This window comes from Pinus tabuliformis, chromosome Q (genome assembly GCF_031772625.1).
Source record: "Pinus tabuliformis cultivar Carrire ecotype Pingquan chromosome Q, CPIR1, whole genome shotgun sequence".
NCBI classification, from domain to species: Eukaryota; Viridiplantae; Streptophyta; class Pinopsida; order Pinales; family Pinaceae; genus Pinus; species Pinus tabuliformis.
The window spans coordinates 991152252-991175490 of NC_142296.1; the positions used below are offsets into that span (position 1 = coordinate 991152252).

The window sequence follows — 23239 nt, forward strand, 5'->3', positions numbered from 1 at the left end:
AAAACTTAATCAATTGTTGCAGTAGGATTCCGGATTTTGGAATTTTCACATGTGGTGGGTATGAGTGCATTCCCCGTAGCAACACGGGCTTGCCATCCAGCCCTACAAAATCCATCTCCAACTTCCTCTAATAGGTTGTGACTCTGCCAAGTGTATAGAACCACTGGACCCCCAACACCACGTTGGTGTTCGGTACATCCACCACAAAGAAGTGATATGTCATGGAGTAGTTCCCCATGGTCACTGTCAAGGCTGGCACGTAGCGTGTGCACTACATGGTCCTGTCCCTAGGCACAAGAACTGAGAATCCCTCAAACTCCTCAATTGTGATGCCCCTCCTCTGAACCAACTGGGCATCAATGAAATTGTGGGTAGCCCCACTGTCCACCAGAACTGATACACGCTGCCCCTGAACAGTGCCTCTGATCCTCAGGGTCAAAAACTTGGGTACCCCACGTAGTGATGCAAGGACCCCTCCGGAAGGTGCAAAGGAAACTCCCCCTCCATTGGTGGTGGTGGTGGTGGTCCTCCCTCCTAAGGTGTTGCGCTATCATCTCCACCCATCTCAAAATATGTCTCATCCTTTGCATCGTTGTCAGAGAAGACCTCGATATAATGGGCCTTGCCCACTGCACATCTGTGGCCTAGTGCCCACAGCTCCTGACAGGTGAAACACAATTTCCTCCTCCGGAGGTCTCCACGAGCCTCCTCATCCAGTTGTTTGCGCCCTTGATTGGCCCTCGATAGTGGAGCCCTAGTGTCTCTTCCCCTTTGCTGGAAACCCTGTTTGGGGGGTAGTGGTGGTCGAGCCCTAGGTAGGGCATCCTGTAGGTCTCGGGATCTCCCTACTGCGTCCTATAATGTAGTGGGCTTATTAGACCTCATTAACCCTCGTAATGGGTCTGCTAGCCCCTCTACAAACATGTAGATCCTCTTAGACTCCGACAAATGCAGCACCATCATACATAACCTCATAAATTCTGAAATATATGCCTCAGCACTCTCGATCTACTTGAGCCTTGACAGCTCCCCAAAGTACTCCTCAGGATCTTTCCTTTCAAACCGCTCCAACACCCTCTTGGTGAAATCATCATAAGCAGTCACTCCTGGATGTCCCAACGTGGTCAGCCCATGGAACCACCAGTCATGATCTTCCCCTTCCAGATGCAATATGGAAATCTTGATTGCCTCTCCATCCGTCATCTGATTCAGTTGGAAATAGACATCCAACTTTTCAACCCACGCTTTGGCTAAGCTTTTGGAAGAGTCGTCGAAAGTTGGGAGAAACAACCTCCCCATAGTGTGCCGCAAGTCTGTCCCCTGTGTGTAGCCTCCTCCACTCTGTCCCTTGGGCCTATTATTGCCCTTCAACTGGCAAAAATCCCTGAAAGTGATGGCCTTCCAAAAATCAGGTCCATAGGACTAATACTCCAAGAAATAGTCCCCATAAGGCATATCCTCCTGCTCCAATTGCCCACTAGCTCCAGATGTTAGGAACGTGGGAATGGTAGACATAGGGGGTGTGTTTGGAATAAGGGGCATGTTGGGATTAAGGGATGCATGGTGCTGCGAAGTGCCAGATCCTTTCCCCAATTGGAAATCCCCTTGGACTCCCTTACCCTTGTTGTCGTTGCTATTCCTTTGGCCCATTTCTTCAATGTTCTTGGACAAGTCCTGCACAACCTTCAACAAAAGATGAGAAAACTCCTTTTCCTCACTCCTTTTGTCTCCCTCATTGTCCCCCATGTTTGTTTCTACAACCTCTAGTTCGGTTGTCATAGGATCAGGGGTAATCTGCAACTGCCTTTCTCTTCTCCTATACCTTTGCCTTCGGTATGTCACGTTTTGCCTATCCTCCGGTGTCATAGACTGTGTTGCGGTTGCGCCAAGTCTATGAGTTCTGATACCACTGCAATATTCCTAGGGGAAATTTACAGTAGATATGCAAAGCAAACATAGACAAAAATCCATAAAACAGTAAGCACACAATCAAACCAAGAAACTGCACCAAAAACTGCATTGTTGAGCCATTTTATTGATAAATAAAGGGTGTACAATATGGTGCTGGAAGGAATGCACTTGGGCTTTCTCAAGGCAAGCTAGCAAAGCCCTAAATGATAGATAAGTCACCCTTCTCCAATATGTTGTTGCGCTACTCTAGCTCTGTGTTAAAGATGCCCATAAATACGATGTTGGATGAATAGAACTACTGCTAGGCCCCTCTCTGGTGCTCAGAAAATTCAGGGAGATTAATCCCGACCTCAACACCAAATACTTAGAATAACCCACAAAGGATTTGGCCAATGATTGACCTCGGAAATTCAACCCTATTTTCCCTCAATGGCTCAATTATTGGGTGATTCGACCCACTTGTAAATCCTGCTGCAAATGGCCTCCAAAATAGCTTCAATCCTCACCAAAATACTTCCCCGACCTTCTCCCCAAGTTTCAGCCTCAACCACACCTCACTCCTCAACCTCCTGGAGTCCCTCCACCATGAACTGTGCATCCTTGTGTTGTTGTAGTTGAACCTCTCACTAAAATCAGACTCCCCGCTGCTGATATAAACTGATAAGGGTAGAACTCCCTCCTTGGGCTAGCACTCGAAGTCCATCGAAGCAAGGGTTGAGATCTCCGCTCAGAGAGATTCGTGTGCTAAATAGCAGTTGCAGACATGGCTTCAGCTCAAGCGAAAATTTACAATAAATATGCAAAGCAAACATAGACAAAAATTCATAAAGCAGTAAGCACACAACCAGACCAAGAAACTGCACCAAAAACTACGTTGCTGAGCCATTTTATTGATAAATAAAGGGTGCACAATATGGTGCTAGAAGGAATACACCTAGGCTTGCTCAAGGCAAACTAGCAAGGCCTCAAATGATAGATAAGTCACCCTTCTCCAGTCTGTTGTTGCGCTGCTCTAGCTCTGCGCTGAAGATGCCTAGAAATACATTGTTGGCTGAATAGAACTGCAGCTAGGGCCCTCTCCGATGCTCAGAAAATTCTAGGAAATTAATCCTGACCTCTCCACCAAATACCCAGAATAACCCATGAAGGATTTGGCCAATGATTGACCTCGGAAATTCGGCCCTATTTTCCCTCAATGGCTCAACTATTGGGTGATTCGACCCACCTGTAAATCCTACTGCAAATGGCCTCCAAAATAGCTGCAATCCTCACCAAAATACTTCCCTGGCCTTCTCCCCAAGTTTCAGCCTCAACCACACCTCACTCCTCAACCTCCTAGAGTGCCTCCACCATGAACTGCGCAATCCCTGCATTGTTGTAGTTGAACCTCTCACTGAAATCGGACTCCCTGCTGCTGGTACAAACTGATAAGGGTAGAACTCCCTCCTTGGGCTGGCACTCGAAGTCCACCGAAGCAAGGGTTGAGATCTCTGCTCGGAGACACTCGTGTGCTAAACAACACTTGCAGACTTGGCTTCAGCTCAAGCATGCTATTGTCAAAAGACAATTTTGCAAATGATGAATGAATGAGGAATTGAGTGTCTCTTCCTCTTTTTGTCAAGGAGCCTCCAAAATGCCCATGTGGGCCCAACTCGAATTCCCCACACCAAATCCGCTCCAATGAGAGCATATTCCTCATGTGGGTCGTAATTCCCATGAGGTGGCCCCCACGCTCCACTAAGGCCGCAATATTTCCTCCAGCTCTAATGTTTGGGTGTGCTCTAAGCCAAAAATCATGTGTGGGACCTCTAAACCCACATTTCCTAAGTGCAACCGTGCATTATAGCAAAAATGATCAAAATTGATATTTCACTTAGCAAAATGCTAAGTGGGAATATCACACCCTAGATATGTCTCAGTACCTCAAACCTTCATTGTGACTTCAGACCTTGAAATTTGTTGCCTGGAACAAACAGTTTCCTTCCTCAATGGTTTTATGGCCCTAATTATGGGTAATGAAACAGTGCATGAATCCTTGGTCTAGCACAAGTTGTACTCTCACTATCTCTAGAACAACCTCAGATTTTGGATGAGAAGGTAAACTCCTTGATCCAGAGAGTATCTTCCTAGCTGGCCAGAAGAGATTTGATTTACTCCAAGAAAATAACTTGTGCCAGAACAAAGAAAATATGTGTCTAGGTAGGGTGGGATCAGCTCCACAAAAACTAGATGGGATTAGCTAGGGTGGGATCACCTCCATCGAAAGTAATCAAGAAGAAGGTCTTAAAACTCTCAGAGCTCGGGCTCAACAAAATCAGAAATATTCCAATCCAAATCAAAGATGACAAAATAATTCTAACCCTCCCTTATTTATAGATTCTTCGTGGGGCTCTTTCTTCCTTCACCTAATGTGAGAGGTTCATGTGCAACCCCCAATTTGGACTTTTTTCCTCAGCTACCCAAAATTCACTCAATGTTGCCCCAAACATTGGATGATGGTTCCCCCCTTTATCAATGACTATAGCTTATAGGGTTGGATATGCTAATCCGTCCGTCCTTGGGCAGTTTATCCATAGGAGACATTACACTATAACTCTATCCTTGTCCATCTATGGCCAATGATTGTATTTTTATTATTAATATTCAAAGTTATTACATTGCTAAGTTTTCCATCCTTTCATCATATACATGTATACATTATTAATCCGGGGATCAAAACCAGGGTATTGCATTATCTATATTTGTTCCGAAATATAGTAATGCCTATTTGTTCAAATCATCTTCCTAGGTTGTGTGTAATTCATTAAGGATCAAAATATTGGAGGCATCTGCAGAACTTTATTTAACAATACCCTGATTCTTATTCTCTGAAATTCTTGAAAAAACAAATATATTTTGACCTACATTTTTTTTAAGAACTTTCTGTTCTTTTGTTCTTCACTCTCTTTTCCCCCAACCATGGTTACCGGGTAGTTTAAACATGCTACGATTTGGACCTTTTCCGGTCATCTTTTTTGAACATTTTTGCTTAAAATCTGGGAAAAATATTAGAAGAATTGCTGGAGTCGCAAATATCAATTGCTTATTGCACAATCCGGACGCATGAGGGGTTTTTGAAGGTGTAAAATCCATTTTTGCAATCAAAAATGCAAATTCAGCAACAAAAAATTACATTTCCAGCAATTCGTCTATAGCCAGATTCCGGTGATGATTGGGAAAAAGTCCAAATTGTGGAACGTTAAGACTGCTCCCATGACCAAAACGATGCCAGTTGCCATTAAAATGCGGTGGCTAGTTCCTTTCGTGATCATATAAATATGTCAAATGTACCAATATGTCACATATAGTATTAACTTTGACGTACACAGTTAAAAGGTGGCTGCTGTCATTTTTCTAGATGTGCCAATACACCAATCTAAAGTAACTACAATTTTAACATAAACAACCCAATTATTGGCCAGGGTGATCACCCAATTTTGTAGCAAGGTGGAGGCAAGGCAATATTGAAATTAGAAAAGAGAGATTGAAATTAAAAAACAGAAACAACCCAATTTTGGGGCAAGCCGAGATTGAAATTAAAAAAGAGAAATCACCCAATTTTGGGGCAAGGCAGGATTGAAACTTGTGGGACATGACACAAAATGTGCTAAAATTCTATTTAAACATGCTTTGATTTGGACCTTTTCCTAGAATCTGGCTAACAATGTGGAAGAATCGTTGTAGTCATGAATATCAATGGTTGAGATTGCACAATCTGGGTGCAACAGAGATTTTTGAAGGTGCTGAATGCATTTTGGCAATCAAAAATGCAAATTCAGCAACGAAAAATTACAATTGTAACAATTCTTTTATTACCCGACGCTAACAATAATCTCCGGAAAAAATCTAAATTGTGGAACATTTAGATTTCACCCATGACCAATACAACACCAGCTGCCATTAAAAAGCTGTGACTAGTTCCATAAGTAATCATCTAAATATGCCACCTGTACCAATATGTCACATACAGTATTAAATTTGAGCTAAAAAGTTAACATGCGGAGGTTGTCATCTTTCTAAATGTGCCAATACACCAATCTAATGTAAAAAAAAATTTAACAGAAACCACCCAATTTTGTGGCAAGGTGGGATCGCAACCTTCTTTTCTCAAGGAGAAACCACCAATTTTTTGGGCAAGGCAAGGCAAGATTGAAACTCCTGGGACATGACGCTTCGAGGACTACGGGTAGATCCCATTCGGAAATGTGCTGAAATTCGAAGCTGGTCTATTTGTGGTAGACTCCCACGGGCTACACTGGACCACAGCTCGACATGCCAACCAATCTACAATGAATTTTCAGCTAAAGCCCAGTCCAAAAAAGACTATATATTATTTAGGGGGCGGACTTTTGAAGCGTGCATGACATAAGAAAGGAAAGAACGATCGATCATAACGCTAATGCAAAGAGATGGATAAGAAAGATCAATCATAACGTTAATGCAAAGAGATGGTGATATCCATGACAGAAACACCTTGATCCAATCCATAATCGAATGTATATTTCTGTCCTGAACTAATTTGCTTAGAATTCAATTCTCAGACTGCAAGCTTTCATCTATCTATATTTATGTGATTCCTAAAGACAATAAACAAATTTTAAAAAACGATATGCACTGACCAATTCCAGCTCCTCCTCCAGTGACTAATGCAACCTTGCCCTTGAGCTCCATGTCAAACGATTAAAACTTCAAATGAAGCGATAAGTAAAAGCAGGTTAGTTCAGCGCCTCTGCAGACTAACAGTCCATCGATATATGTGGGTTTTTAGGTTTCGATTTTGGAGAATCACATTTTATATATATAACGTTCATGTCGTAACATGGTCAACGAATAAACTGCCTCCGGTGTCATCGATTACTATCCCTGCGGCCTGATTTGTCGTGCGAGATTTGGCTCCATATAACAACTTGTATAATTCAATTATTATCCCTGCGGCCGCAGCGTCTAACGCATTGGAAAATGCGTTGACTTATCAATTATCTTTGCCAGACAAAAAAAATTAACCAAAATTTATTGCTTATGCATAAAAAAAAATATTTAAACCAAAATGATATGAAACGTACTTTAGTAAAAAAAAATATATATATATATATATATATCCAAATTTTGAATAAAATGTATATTGAAAAAAATAATAATAATATTTTTATTTTTTATTTTTTCAAATTTTGATTGATGCATAGAATTAGAGTTTTATTGGGCCATCATTATTTGTGCCGTAGGATTGTGTGGGGTAATCTTGTCACAAGTACAGCATGTGGCAACATAAATATGATGAGACGTATCACTCTTACAAATGTAGAAAGTTGTTCAAATAACCTCAACCAAGAGTATCTTGGGATGAGTCTGGTCAGCATGGTTTGTAGGATTACTCAATGACTTACGTAAGAATGGTCTTTACCATTATTTAAATGGTTTTTGTATTTTATACATTTGCATATGTTCTGCAAAGCATATTTATACGATAATTAAAAGTAATTACATAACAATTTTATTGTTATATTTCAATGTATAATAATAATTTTTTATTTAGATCCACAATTGGATAATTAAAAGTAATCATATGACAGTTTTATTATTATACAATGTACAATAACCAGTCTAGATCCATCTTAACACCGGATCTATCAAGCGCCGATAGGGATCAAATCTCTCGAGGTGCAAACCTATTTTTTGAGTGCAAAACTTGAGGAAAGGTTTGCACCTCGAGAGATTTGATCCCTCTCAGCGCTTGATAGATCTAGTGTTAAGATGGATCTAGGATGGTTTCAGTCGTGTGCGGTTATACAAAATTTGTTGAACATCTAATTATTTTGATAATTTTAAATATGCTAAATATGTCTAAGGTTAATTTGGTCAATTTAATTTAAAATTTTCTTAGTTACCTCAGTTTGTTGAGATGAGAGAGACTGTTAGTAACTTGAATGATGAAATACAAATTTTGAGTGCAAAGTGTCAATGTAACAATTTTGATAGATAGAAAATGTGAATACTAAGAATATAGTCAATTACAAACAATCTTCATTGCAATCAATATGAAAATATTTTTTCCCATTTTCTCATATCGATCATATGAAAAGAGTAGTTGGAATCATAGACCATTCAAATATTTAACTCGAGCTACTGTAGTAAACAACATACCTTGTCTCTGTTGCTCTCTAATATTAATAGTAGTTTTCTCCAAAGTCAATCATTGTGACTTATGGAGTGTTAAACCCCAAATAATTTTCAACGGTAGTTATTTTCTATTACCACGTTTGAATGCAAAGTAATTAACAATGTTGAATGATGGAAAATGGGAATAATAAGAATGTACCTAATTATAAATTAAAGTAAGCAAACATTTTTTTACGATGAAAATCCAAGTATTGTATTTATGGTTGAATAATTTTTATGTGCTTACACTGAGAGAGAGTGTGTATGTTTTGGGGGTGAGAAGGAGAGACAAGGGGAGATAGAGATATAGATGTGGGGGAGAGGTAAGAAGAGAGAGGCAAATACAAGGAGAGAGGAAGAGATATAGATATGGAGAGAGAAATGTTAGAGAGAGAGAGAAGGGGAAGAGAGAGAGAGAGGGAGGCAGGGGAAAGTGTATGTTTATGGGCTGAGATAGAGAAGGAGAAACAATGGGAGATAGAGATATAAATGGAGGAGGTAGAGATGTGCTTACACTAAAGTCAATGCACATTATTAATCTAATTACTTTGAAATTAATGTACATCATACATCTTGTTGCATCAAATCAGAAATCAACATCTACACTAAAATCAATGCATCTAGTGTAAGGTATTAAATATGATTAGAAATTGACATCTAAACTGAAATCAATGCATCTAGTGCAAGCAATCAAATAGGATTATAAATCAATGTCTACACTAAAACCAATGCATCTAATGCAAGTAATCAAATATGAGTAGAAATCAACATCTACGTTGAAATCAAGGAAATCTAGTGTAATGTATTAAATATGATTAGAAATTGACATCTACACTTAAACCAGTGCATCCTGTGCAAGCAATCAAATAGGAATATAAATCAACATCGACACTGAAATCAATGCATCTAGTGTAAGGTATTAAATAGAATTATAAATCGACATCTACATTGAAATCAATGCATACAGTGCATGTGATCAAATAGGATTAGAAATCAACAACTACATTGAAATGAATACATCTATTTTAGTGAAAATCTAAAATATTCATGACTTTCTAGGTCTAACTTCTATGTTTATATTTGTCTATGTGAGACTCTTTCTTCTTCCCTCTCTCTCCACCTTCCATTCTGTGTCTATCTCCCTCCTCCTCTCCTTCTCTCTCTTCCCCTCCCTCTCTCCCCGTCTCACTCTATCTGCCTCTCCCTGACTTTTCCTATCTTTCTATTTTTTCCTCTCTCCCCCTGCCATCTATATTTATACCTCCATCCATCTCTCCTTATTTGTCTTTCTATCTCAACCCCCTAAACATATGCCACGCTCTCTCTCTCTCCCCATATCTGTCTATATACCTATATCTCTCCCTCTTCCTTTCCCTCTCTATCTATTTCCCTTCTCTCTCTCTCTCTCTCTCTCTCCCTCCCTCTCTCCCGCCACTCCCTCTCCACCTTTCTCTCTCTCTGTCTTTCTTCCCCTTCCAACTCCATCTCTCTCTCCCCCTCTCTCTCCTCTCTCTCGAGTCCTCTCTCTTTTTCCTTCCTCTCTCTCCCCTTCTCTCCCACCTCCCTCTGTCTCTGCCCCCATCATACACACACTCTCTCTCCACCCTCCAACTCTGTCACTATCTCCCTCCCTCTCTCTTTCTCTCTCTCCCCCCTCCATATATATGTCTCCCTGTCTCTCTCTTCCCCTTCTTTCCCTATCTTTATCCTCTCCTTTTCTCTCTCTTCCCTCGTCTCCTCTCTCCCTCATTCCATCTTCATCTCTCCCTTGTCACTCCCTCTCTTTCCCCCTCCAAATCCATATCTCTCCTTCCCTCTCTCCCCCTCCTCTCTCTCTTCCTTTCTCTCTCACTGTGTCTCTCACCTCTATGTCTCTCTCCCACACTCTATTCCCCCTTCCATCTCACTCTCTTTCTTAAATATGATCCCATTGTATTGTATTTAAGAAAGTATCTAAATTAATAAAAAAACATAATTGGTTGTAAAATATTAAACCTATATTTTGGATCAATCACGTTAAAGAAAATACAATAATAAAAAGATTAAAAGAATCACCCACTATCTTTCCTCTATCATTGTTAATCACTTTTCTTTATCACTTCGCTTGGATCCTTGGTTAAGATGCATCTATCCTAGTTCTTTATAATATTATTTATATTATATAAATTGTACATGTGTATATATAAAAATATTCTCATATTTTAATTTATTAAAACCTCCATTTAATATCTATGAAAATATTGTTAGTAGTTGTGGGGATGGAGGGTTTAGATATGCCTAAAGTAATTATAACCTTTTTGCTCTTAGATTTAATTAAAAAATGTTATAAACTTAAATTAAAATAAAATATTTGTAAAATATTTTTATTTTGAAATAAGTTATTGTTGTTGGGCATGTGGTATTGATAAGCACTTCTCAAGTGCACTCTGAAATATATTTGTTAACTCATGACTATTGAAACTTTAGGAACCCCTCTTCCCCTTCTGAATTGATCTCTCCAACATTGTTTCGAAGATAGTGCAATTTTCTTGTGTTAGAAGAATTTTCCCCTTGATATCGATTGTCGAGAACATTGCGTTTTCCTTCTATGTTGTTTTTCCTTCTAACGAAGATAGCTTTATATAAATTGGAGTATGGTCTGATTTTAAGTGCCACATATGCTCTCCAACCTTAACTTCATCTCTCCTTTCTATCAAACTTTGTGAACAAATAATGTAGTCAACAACACTTGCCCCAATGTATGTGTTGCAAGTGAACTTCCTAGACCTTTTCCATTTATCTAGACCATTGCAGATAATTAAGTTGAAAGCATCACACATCGTGAGAAACTCCTCTCCAAAATGATTGCTAACTTTGTCATCTTCTGAACATCTCAACCATTGGGGATTCTCCTCTTCAATGAGCCAGATAGGATTGTGATCCTCTTTGCAACAAAACATACTCGCTTGTTGATTTGTTGTTCTAGCATTGAAATCTCCCACTAAAAGAACTTCTCCCTGTTGAGAATATACAACAATATCCTGCTTTAAAGCTGCATATGGGTCTTTGCTATCTAGCCCCTTATTTTTGTAAGTTTTTGAGACTTGAGGTGCAAAATAGCATGCTGCAATTCTTATGTGGTTCTCATTCTCTGTTATTTTGAACCATAAATATTATTTATTTGAATTTTCTTTCAGAAACTCTATGTGACGACTTTCCTTTTATTTCACTAAAACCAGTATTCCTCCATACCCTTTGCCATTTCCTGCTGCCTCATTCCAAATTGCTAATTTCAAATAACCATCAACATAGGATTTTTACAACCATCATGTTCATGAGTTTTTGTGAGACAAATTATGTCTCTACCTTCTGTAATAGGCCCTATCCCAGGTCCCCTCCTCCAAGGGTAACCTTTACAGTTCTAACAAACTAGACTTAGGTAGACCTAGGTAGACCTAGGTAGGATTTGATTGCTACGCGGCGTGGCGCACAAGACTCGACTTTGAGTTTTCACCCCTTCTCATCCATGTTGATCTTGTTGTTTTCCTCCCTATTCTAGAATTAACCGTTTTTTCTTTACTGCCAAATTGTTGCCCTGCTTTGTCATGAGGCCCAACCTTGCAATAACTTCTTTACCATTGTACAATCGTGCTCTTTTCCCTTCGTTTCTTGTTGCTCTAATTTTCTCCACTTTTTCTTTTCTCTCCTCTTGTTGTTTGCTAGTTAGATCTTCATCTAAGAAGAAGTGTGAGTCTTTCAAGAGTTTCTTAAGAGATAGTGTTTGTCTTGCACACTTGCTATGATGACTTTTATGGGTCGAGGCATCTCTTCACATATTTTCCCCACCCTTCTTGCTTAACAAATTTTCCCTCTCCAATGTAATTTCTCTTTCAAAAAATCTGTTGTCAAAGTGAGAGTGTTTTCCTTCTTTCCATAGTCTCTTATTCCCCTTATAATAAAATTGGTTTCCCTACCTTTTTTGGTTTTGATTTCTTTTGGAATGTTTGCCCTCTGGATCTCTTTTGCCTTTTTTATGGAAATGACTACCTACTAAGATATTTGTGTATCCATCTGAGTTGCTTTAGAGATTATCACTTCCTTGTTTGTTGCCATTGATTCTTTCATGGTTTTCCATGTTGTCTTCATTTTTTCTCATTCTTGTCTTCCTGTCTCTAATGCCTCTTGTAGCATTGTTACTTGTTCTTTTAGAACCCTATTACCTTCAATTAAAGATCGATTTGCAAGTGCAATCTCTGAAATTTTGTGGTCCCTTTCCTTTTCTTTGGCTTCCAAAATTTCCAGCCTTGCCCTGGCCTTCATTAGTTCCTGGACCAAGTAAGCGGTGTAGATGTGGGACTGTAAATGGTTGACTCTTCTTTATTTTTGTTGCTCTTATTTGTTTTCTTTTTATGGGTTTGTTTTCTTCTTCTTTGTTCCCATTTAAAGCAAGCAAGTATGCGCTTTAAAATGCCCCGATATTGTTTTGCATTTACCCAAATCCACTTCCCTGTTTTGTTTGTTGAAGCAATTTTGACTTGGCCTAAGTGATTTGTTTCCACAGAATCTGAGATTTCCTTGCCATTGTTTTCATTGTTGCCATTGTTTTCCATTTTGGAATGAAAATTTAAGTGAAGGTTTGCCGGAATAAGGGGCACTGATACTGAAATTTAACTTCAATGTACATTGTTTTGAAGCTAGGACTTTAAATCTTGTGCGAGCATAAACAAAACATAAAATGATTCAAAAATGTGTGTGCGGAACATGAAAATAAATTGAATAAACATAAGAGAATTTGAACTTACCATTCCAAGAAAATGCCATAAAAAAAAGGAGTGAAGCAAAGTGAAGAAAATGCTAGAACTCCCTTTCAAACGGTCACAAAGGCTTTGAACTGTTAGCCTCTGTGTATGGAGCTTGCGGGGAGCGTTTATGCTAATTATAATAAAATGTGTATGCTATATATATATATATATATATATATATATAATATACATTAATTGATGTTAATATATACCATTGACTCAAAATATATTGGTTATAATATCCAGTTATTATTTAATTTCAATTCATTTTACAAAATTCTCATTGTTGAGAGTACTTCTTGCCACACATCATGATATCAAAATATTTTACTTAAGCTAAGCAACTTAATATATATTGGTTATAATATTAAGTTATTATTTAATTTCAATTCATTTTATACTTTTCTCATTGTTGAGAGTACTTCTTACAACACATAATGACATCAAAATATTTTACTTAAGCTAAGAGGCAGGGAATGCTAGTGAAAATCAGTTTATATTACGCATGCTCTTCATCTTTGTTGAGAGCGTCATCTTCGTTGAATTTTTTGAAGTCAATTATTGAAAGAAAAATAGTTAAAAATAAGTATAAATATTAGTTATAAACAAAACTATAGTCAATAAAAAGGGATATAATTATTAGCTACAAACAAAACTATGGTCTTGGTCATGGAGAAGCGAAAAGTATAATGCCAAGGCAAGAGCAGTTCATAATTTATCCATTAACCATCATTAAAATTACATATGACTCTTAGAAAAAAACATATCAGTGTTAGATATTAAATCATTTTTGGTTAAAATAATTTAATACCTCAATTAAGTTCTTATTTACAAATATATATTTACATTAATTTAAATCAATCCATTTATATGGATACCATTTGTATTTATATCTGTATTTGATTTAATTGTTAATATTTAATATATTAATTAATTTAATTAATTTAATTTAAAACTATAGGTTTAAGTTAATATATTAAATGTTTGACCTTATACAAAACATATATATAGAGCAAAACAAATATCACATTAGTGATTGTCTCCATTTTGAAAAATAATCAATTAAAAAAAAAAAACATTTTATTAATATTAATTTAATTTAAATAACATGATCATAATTCATCAAAATAGTAAAATAACCAATTAAAAAAATTATTAATATTAATTTAATTTAAATAATATGAGCATAATTCATCAAAGTAGTTTATACATTAGTTAATTATAAAAATTAAATAAGTGGTAAATGTTTAAAGAAATATTTTCAAATATATATAATTATAAAAACAAAAAACAAAACCACAAGAACTAATTATATCTATTTAAAATAATAGATAACAAATTAAAATTATTATTATTATTATTATTATTAAGTAATAATTTAATATTATAAATCAAAATTAATAGAAATATAATTTACACAGGTAAATATGATATTATTTTTTATTAAATTGAAAATTAAAAAATCTTAATTAAAAATGTATAACTAGTTTTGACATAAACCTTAACCTTTTATCTTTGATTATTATTAAAATTAGAGTAATTATATAAATTAAATGGCTCACAAATACATAACATCAAAATACTTATCATCTTATGATATATCTAACATTACCGAATTTAAATAAAAATAAGAAAACTTAACTAAATTATAACTTCTCTATTATTAGTATTATTATTATTGATTCTAAAAATAATTAATTGAATATATATGTACATTTTAAAATACATGTAACAGGTGTGTTTGGGGTAGCTCAATTGGCAATGGTCGTGGAAATGAAGTATCACTGAACCCGAAGTCTTGGGTGAGAAATTGGACATAACTTGTGTTCATATGAGATATGTTTTTTTAATTAACCAATTTAATTAAAAATGAAGAAAAGACTTAACTACTTTTAAAATAAATTTCACTCTTTCATTTGCCATCCACCACTATGAACATTCTAAAATATTATCTACCTAATAATTATTTATAATTAAATTAAAGTTTTGGAAGCCCTAAGTTATTACAGTAATCATATAAACAAAATGGTTGGCTTAAATTTTTTATCTTGCATATTAAATATCTTAAACTTCTAATGCTAATTTTTTCTTTAATACTTTTGACATAATATATAGGAGAAGATGCCATAAAATGACCATTTCATTTATTAGTTAAATTAGACAAATATATATTCTACAAAATAAATCCACCATATATATCATCTATAACATTTGTGGTCCTTGTTCAAATGTGGGAGTTGGTTCATACCTTTCAAAGTTCAATAACTAGCAATTGCTCCAGATGTTGCAAAGGAAACGTCGTAAGGCATAAATTTGAGAAGAATCGTGATATATAAAAGATCACTAAATATAAAAATTAGTAAACAAAATTTCATTCAAAGTTAGAAGATAAAGTGAAATCACTTACATTATGAGAAATGTATAGATTGTATAACCTTTCCAACATAGATTGCCTCTCAATCTTTAAAGATTATCTTTCAAGTTCCAATAGCAAATATTTGATCAAAAATATGCTCTTTTTCAATATTGAATTGTGTCACGTGATCAAAAGCTTATAGTATTTTACCACTTGCTCTTAAGGTGATTGGATTAGTCTTTTCTTGTCCTTGCTTAACTTCTTTTGGGCATTTGGACTGGTTTGTGACACATGAGGTTTATATTCAAATATTTTTTCCAAAATAACAAATTCAAAATTTACCATTGGATGAACTAGTTTAAAGCATAGGTATGAAACATATATATAAATAAATCTAGTCACTAACATAAAAACTTACATTGTTTGATAAGAGAGAAGTGGATATTTTGTTGAGCATTGATTAAATAATTCTTTTAGCTGACATAACAACTTTAATTCACTATTCAGAGGAACCATGGTGAAATCTTATGGTAGCAACCATGAGCTTTCCTTTATTCAACATGATATTATGCGAGACTTGGCTATGTATTTGACCAGGCAAGGGCATATAAATAAATGCAAAAAGCTTTTCGTGTGTTTCATTTCCTCCAATTCTTTCTCATAATTGTTGATTTGTACATGTAATACATTGTGGGATATCTTCAGAAATCAAAACCCAATGTGATATGCAAGAAATACTATAGAGGATCGAAACTTTGGATCAGATTAAAAAAAAATCAATTCATCCTATTTAATCATGAAACCATTAAATCCCTAGTCTCTAATACAATACATGATGCACCACCTATTAAGACCAATCCATTATTATGAACCCCTTAATATCTAACCCATTACCTATTAAATTAATAACCCAACATAACTCCAATCACTAATCTACTAAACCCCTTCACCATTGACCCACCAACCAACACACTCTCTAACCATTGATCTATTAACCAACAATTCCTCTAAACATCAATCAACCAACTCAATCACCTCTTAACTACCCACTTATTATAATTGAATATGGTTGATTAAAACCATTGATCCACTAACCAACAATTCCTCTAATCATGGATCAACCAACTCAATCACCCCTTAACTACCCACTTATTATAATTTACTATGGTTGATTATAGTTAATCATGGTAGATTATAATCCAATATAGTTATTTATAATTTTAATGCTACCAACCCACTCATACATAACCCACTAACCCATAAATTTTTAAAACATTGCTCACTACATGTGGTTATTAGCATTGCTCATTACATGTTTATTTGGTGAAGTTTCACTTATAGAGGAAATAACCTTTTTCATCAAATTTGTGATTTTTTGTTGTTTAAAATACATTTTTGAATGTATAAGCAGATTCAAAGCATGCTCAAAAACCTCGAGGAACTTGAAATCTATAGATTAAACAACTTAAACTCAAGTTTTAAAAAACTCTAGATTTTGGTTAAAATTAATTAAAAAAAAGTCATGGAAAATGGTCATTTTATCTATATGTTAGACTATGCCCGTTTATTTCAATGGGAATTATATAAGTAGTTAATCTAAAATTTTTATAACAATTTTTTAATATATAATTTATCTCTTATTTTTAGTTGTTTTCTGGTTTTCATCACAAATTTATCTTAGTTCAAATGTTCTAGATTTTTGTCTTTTCTAATACATTTTCCAATAAATTTTGTTTCAAATTTGTCCTTGGTTAAAAATTATTAGAATAGTAAATTTGACTTGTTAAATTTATATAAACTAGAAACCTTAAAAATAAAGTCAAATAAGATAAATTCTAAATATTAAATTTAGATAGATAAAATATTCTTAAAAAATTGAAGATTTTAAATCTATTTCTATATTTTACATAATAAAAAAATAATCAATTGACCAAAAAAATATTTTCACAAATTCTAATAAAAATAATAATTTTAAAACAATTAAATGTCTGACTATACATAAATGGCAAATTCCAACCAAAAAAACTTAAAACAATTAAACTTCACCATCCGTAAAACAACTAGACTTCAACATGTATAAAAAAAACTATGACTATGTCGAAGTGTGTAATTCAAATTTAAAAATAATAACAACCCTCAAACAATTAAACTTCACCATCCATAAAACAATTAGACTTCAACATGTATAAAAAAAACTATGACTATGTCCAAGTGTGTAATTCAAATTTAAAAATAATAACAACCCTAAATGCTATTGCAACGGACTTACATAAAATATTTTCGAATTTTTTAAAGACTTTAAATCTATTTCTACATTTTAAATAATAAAAAAATAATTTAAAAATAATAAATTAAAATTGTGTCCACAACTTCTAATAAAAAAAAGGGCTTTAAAACAATTAAACTGCGAGCTATATATAAACCACAAATTCCACCCCAAAAAAAAAAATTAAAACAATTAAACTTCACCAGAAAGCTTATGCTTCCTCTTTCTAAAACTCCACTTGCCCTACACGAAATTCCACTCGCCCTAAAAGGAAGCGACACAATTGCTCTTGGTACACTGCCCCAAAGCCAACGAGGGCCAACTTTTGCCCGTTCCACAAACAAAATCAAAACGTCTAAAAATAGTACAGGCCGGCCCTTTTTTTCTTTCCATTTTTTGGAAAGCCGGATGTCCTCTCAAATTAATTTTCTTTGCATGGTTGGTGTTCCACAATAAAAATTTGTCTTGGGATAATCTGAAAAAAAGAAATTGGCATGGGCCGGGTTTTTGTTTAATGTGTGAAGCAGCAGAGGAAAGCAACTTCCATATGTTCTTCCAGTGCCAGAAATCGCGATTACTGTGGTATGAATTGGCTGTCATACTTGGATTCCCTGTTGTGTCTCATGCTTCTATACAGGAAGCTTTCATCTGGTGGAGTGGGCAGCGTGAATCTTGGAGACCAATTATCATCATAGTCCTGTGGTTTGCCTGGAAGTGGAGGAACAATATTATCTTTAGAGCCAGGAAAGAGCCCTTCATGGCTATTTTACAAAATGTTGTTTCCTTTTATGAATCGCTTCCGGCTAAGAATCAAAAAAGAAAAACTATCAATGGGAACAGGGAAGGAGATGTTATCTCTGGGACCCCAAGGGCTTTCTTCGACGGCGCTGCTCCGCACGATTCCTGTGGGTGTGGGGTTCATTATCATGAACGAGGACTTTTATTATCTTATCTCATGGAATGGAGGAAAGGGCTCAAACTGTATGGCTGAGGCGATGGCTTTGGCGGGTCTTCTTTCTTTTTGCATCTTTTTTGATATTCACTTGTGCCAATCTATGGAGATTCTAAAATTATGGTTGATCATGTTATGGGAAAATGTTGTATCAGTTGCCCTCACCTAGCGGGCTGGATGGACAGAATTATGTATTTGTGGGGTAAGGTACAAGGATGCTCCATTCAACACATCTACAGGTCAAAGAATCAGCAAGCTGATTGCTTATCTAAGGAAGGATTGCTATCTCAAACAGGTATTTGGTCTATGAAGGTAATATCTGCTGGGGTTTCCTTCCCCATACAGGAGTTCTCCCTCCCTGGTTTCTAATGCTCTGAAATTCTACTGGTATGTTCTGTTTTTGTGATCATTTTGATACATATCCCTGTATATATTCTCGTATAGGCATGGTGTATAATCGGTGACCTTTCCATGGCAATCAGTTTTATATTCTAGGATTTACATGCTGCTGTCTCGAGAAGTCTTGTATTTGGTTTTTTGTGTTTCCAGTCCCATAGAGTCCTGGATGCACAGGGCATCCAATATGGTCCTGTTTCAAGCTTACTTTCAAAGTTTTTGATGTACTATTTGTTTTATATTGCCTCAATATAATACAATTATGCTTTTTCTTTCTGAAAAAAGAAAAAAAGAAAAAAGAGATTGAATCTTTTATGTGGATATATATATATATATATATATTGTAAATGAGGGGGTGAACCCGAAATTCACAATTACATATATTTATAGAAGCGAGATTGAATTTGCAATGTACGCATATTTACAAAAACGTGATTGTTACAATATGCTGCGGAGCAGCGAAGCAGCGTTGATCACAATAAGCTGCAGAGCAGCAGAAGCATGCAGCGAGGGATATTGTAAATGAAGGGTGAATCTCTTTAGAAAAAAGTGTATTAACCCAAAATTCACAATTACATATATTTACAGAAACGTGATTGTTACAATATGCTGCGGAGCAGCGAAGCGGCATTGATCACAGTAAGCTGCGGAGCAGCGGAAGCATGCAGCGAGGGATAATGAAACAGATCTTTTGACAAACCCAAATTAAATGTCCAAAGCTCGGACTCTTATTTGATTTCTCAAAGTGAATTTTTACTTCCGATCAAATGAGTCTGTCACTTATTAAAATTTATTTATGATCATGAAATGAGTCTTTATTTATTAAATAATGTTTTCGTTTTTGCAGGTTTTACCTTCATTTTATACGTGGCATGGCCGATATCACAAACCTACAACCATGTTACAAGATATCCTCTTGAACTATTCACCATTTATTTTCTTTTGAAGCCGAAAATGACTTAAATTGTCAAATGGAACATCTTACATGTTGATTAATCTTACGGAGTCTGAGGAGATTTTTAACATTTTATCCGTAACCTGCAGCGTTTAGTGATAGCTAAATTTGGTTATTCTGATAAACATGAATGGATTTAAAGAAGCACTGTTTTGGAATAAAGTAATCTTAGTCGGTTGCCGGATTAAAATAAGAAAAATTAATACAATGGCCAAACTTTAAAATAAGAAAAGGTAATACAATAACTAAACTTTGAATTTGAATGGAAAAGTTATCGCAAGAACTCAAGTCTGGAAGGACTAATGAACAAATAGATCAATCTTTACCAGAGAAACTTTCTTCTGGAGAATCGATAGGGGAATAAGTCTCCAAGTTAAGTCATCAAGAAACCAATCAAAAAATTGTTCAACAAGATACAATCATTTGATTACTTTTGAATGTGCTCATTATGAGCCCTAACTATTGGTTTTAAGCCATCAAGAAACCATTCAACAAGAAACAGTCATTTGATTACTTTTGAATGTGCTCATTATGAGCCCTAACTATTAGTTTTCTCTTAATTATTAACTATTAATCCTACGGCCTAAATTTTTTTAATCGTCTAACATTCCATCCAATGGTGCAAATTAGTACACAATAGCAACTAGGGGAGTGATTCTCAAAGGGGAACACCTTATGGCGTAATTAAACTAAGCCGCAGGGAACACTAGCTATGTGGCCTTGTTTAGACATGCGTAGTGTAGCTAATCTTTTTAGAATTAAAATTTATATAATTATTTATTTTATTTTATTTTATAACTTATAATATATATAATTAATTTTAATTGTTATAAGAGGCCGAAGGAGTGGGGTTCAGATAGAATTTGAGTACTTAGTGTGGGTGAAGCATCTAATAACCAAACAAAGATGTATGATTATCTAAGGTTCAATTTTAGAGGTAACAATTTCGATTAGATCTCTCATTATAATAGGAGATTTGAACAATGTAATCCGAGATTTTTCACTTGGCACTAATCCTACAGAAGGGAAACTCTCACATTTGTACAAAAGAATTACAAATCTCCTAGAATCACTCTCAAATTTCCAAGCCAAGCATGTTTTCAAATATCTAAATTGTTCCTTAGACGAACTAGCAAATCAAGAAACCTAGTTAACCCGTGAAACCTTGTCAATAAATGGAACCTGGAGGGAAGTCCCAATTCCATAATCATGTTGAGTGAGTGTTGTCATTGATGTCAAAGTCAAGAAGCATGATGCATAGCACATTGAAATTGATGTCAAATTCAAGGGGAGCTTGTTGTATGGAAATGGTTTGTGCAACTCATAACCTTGCTAAGAAGAAAGCAATGGAACACTCCACATTTCAAGCAAAATGTGGAAAAACACCAAAATTGCTTATCAAAGGTAAATAACACCAAAAACCCAAATTTCTCGCTCCCCACCATCAAATGATAGAGATTTGCAATTGATGGACCATCATTTAGCGAAATTTGGGCATGCACCAAGTTAGAGTATCGAGGCAGATACCATATTCAATTTAGCTCATTATTTCATATTTGGGCATTTCACAGATTTCTTGGCCTCTAACATGTATCCAGACCTCTCACGTATATCTGAGCATCTAGGCATCTAAGGATGCACCAAGGAAAACACTTGAGAAACACCTAGATCTATATTTCTTTGTCTTGGCCCATAGGTGAACCCAAAACAAGTGGAATGTACACATGGATGATAGTTAGCGTGACATGGATGACAACTACAATATTAGATATCATAGCAGCCACAGGTTTTGACACGTGGCAGACGAGAATGGCACTTTTGGATGCCAAGTAGACATCTAGAAGGTGATGTGTGACAAGTACACGTCACCATTAGGACAAGTGGCAGGTGACATGTGGCAGTATGCTAATTTGGCAAATGACATGGCAACCTCTGTGGTATTGTTTAATGTCTTTGGATCTATGCCAAGGTAGCAGTTTGGAAAAGGTTTTATGTGTATTTCGTTTTGGCCAAGATAGCAATGAACAAGGCATTTGTGCCAAAAAAAGCAGAAGGGCCAATTCTTGTGGGGCCCTTACTGCGTTATCTGGCTATCTCGGAGTAGACAAGGTCATCTGAGCATCCAATGATCCTAATCAGAACCAAAGCATGGTCATGAAATGAAATGAAATTTTAACGTCCACAAGAGTAAATATAGTCTATGGGACCACTAGCTTCCCTGCTTTTTTCCTTTTGCAATTCAATCCTCTTATTATTCAAATTAATGATGAGTTGACCCAACCTTCTAACAGTCCCCTCACTGAAAAGACAATGTCAAGGAACCGATGTTAACATACTGTTGTAATTGTCTCTGATGTCTCGGAAAGCATCACATTCCAAAATCAAATTTTTTTCCGATTGCACTGCCCCTTGAAGTGCAAAAAGTACACACCCGTTCTTCCCAAGCTTCTTTAGCTCTTTTTCACCGACCTGTTTCACATCGTAGTTGATGCAAGTTAGTTCTTAATTAAGCAATAAGCATCTTTTCTTTCCATGGAATGCTAGCTCCAGTACTCTTTTTGTTTGAGATCACAAGTGGGGTTGAATTTTTAAACATAGTACTTCTTCTTTCTACCCAACTCTTTTCCCCATACACGCTTACGAAACTTATCCATAACAAAACTCTTTAAATCCTTGCTATTTATGGGACATGCATTGAGGTAAATATTCTAGTTTTACATCCATTTGTTGTTTTGTCTCATCCATGATTTCTTTCTTTCACCCATTCCTTCGTTGAAGATAACTTTAGGCCATCTACATTCTCCCATTTGCTCAATTATTTGTAGATACCTTATGAGACACACCATAGAAATTGCTTCGATGGAATTTTCTCGTGTTTCACTCAGCATTACCTCATAAGAAACTGAACTTTTTATTTTAAACTTGCTCATGATCAAGCGTTTTTGGATTTTCTCAACTTGCTTCCATTTTGCAACAGGGATGCCGCTAGCCCACACTTCACTCCCATATAATATCATTGGACAAACTAGGAGCCCAAAAATCACTTTAATTTTTTTCCAATCCCATAACTTTTCCTCTCTACATCTGTTTTGAAGAGCATATAGTGCTTTCCAGTCTCCTAAAATTCTCTTCTTTCTGCAATGCTCCCAATTAAACTTTTTGTTGAAATCAATCCGAGGTACTTGTATTCATTTACTTCTTCAAGAAATTTTCCTTCAAAGAAGAACGTATGCTAGCTCTGCTTCTTTTTATTTGAAAAAATAATTATTTTGGTCTTGCTGGTATTAACTTTCATCCCCACTTCCTTACAAAAATTATTAAGGGAATATAGGTGCATCCGCAATCCCTGGGCCGATTTAACAATCAATACAATGTCATCAGCATATAAAAGAAGCTTTATCACAAACTCCCCCAACCGAACACCATC

General features: G+C 35.6%; 1 protein-coding gene across 1 annotated transcript in view; it reads right to left on the reverse strand.

Moving 5' to 3' along the window:
* Positions 1-6766, reverse strand: part of LOC149222802 (uncharacterized) — a 103147-nt gene extending 96381 nt beyond the window's left edge. Inside the window, exon 1 of the mRNA XM_089387681.1 lies at positions 6570-6766. Within this exon, the coding sequence (XP_089243807.1) occupies positions 6570-6621 (52 nt within the window). The 5' untranslated portion in view covers positions 6622-6766. The remainder of the gene's footprint in view (positions 1-6569) is intronic.
* Positions 6767-23239: the final 16473 nt, after the last annotated feature.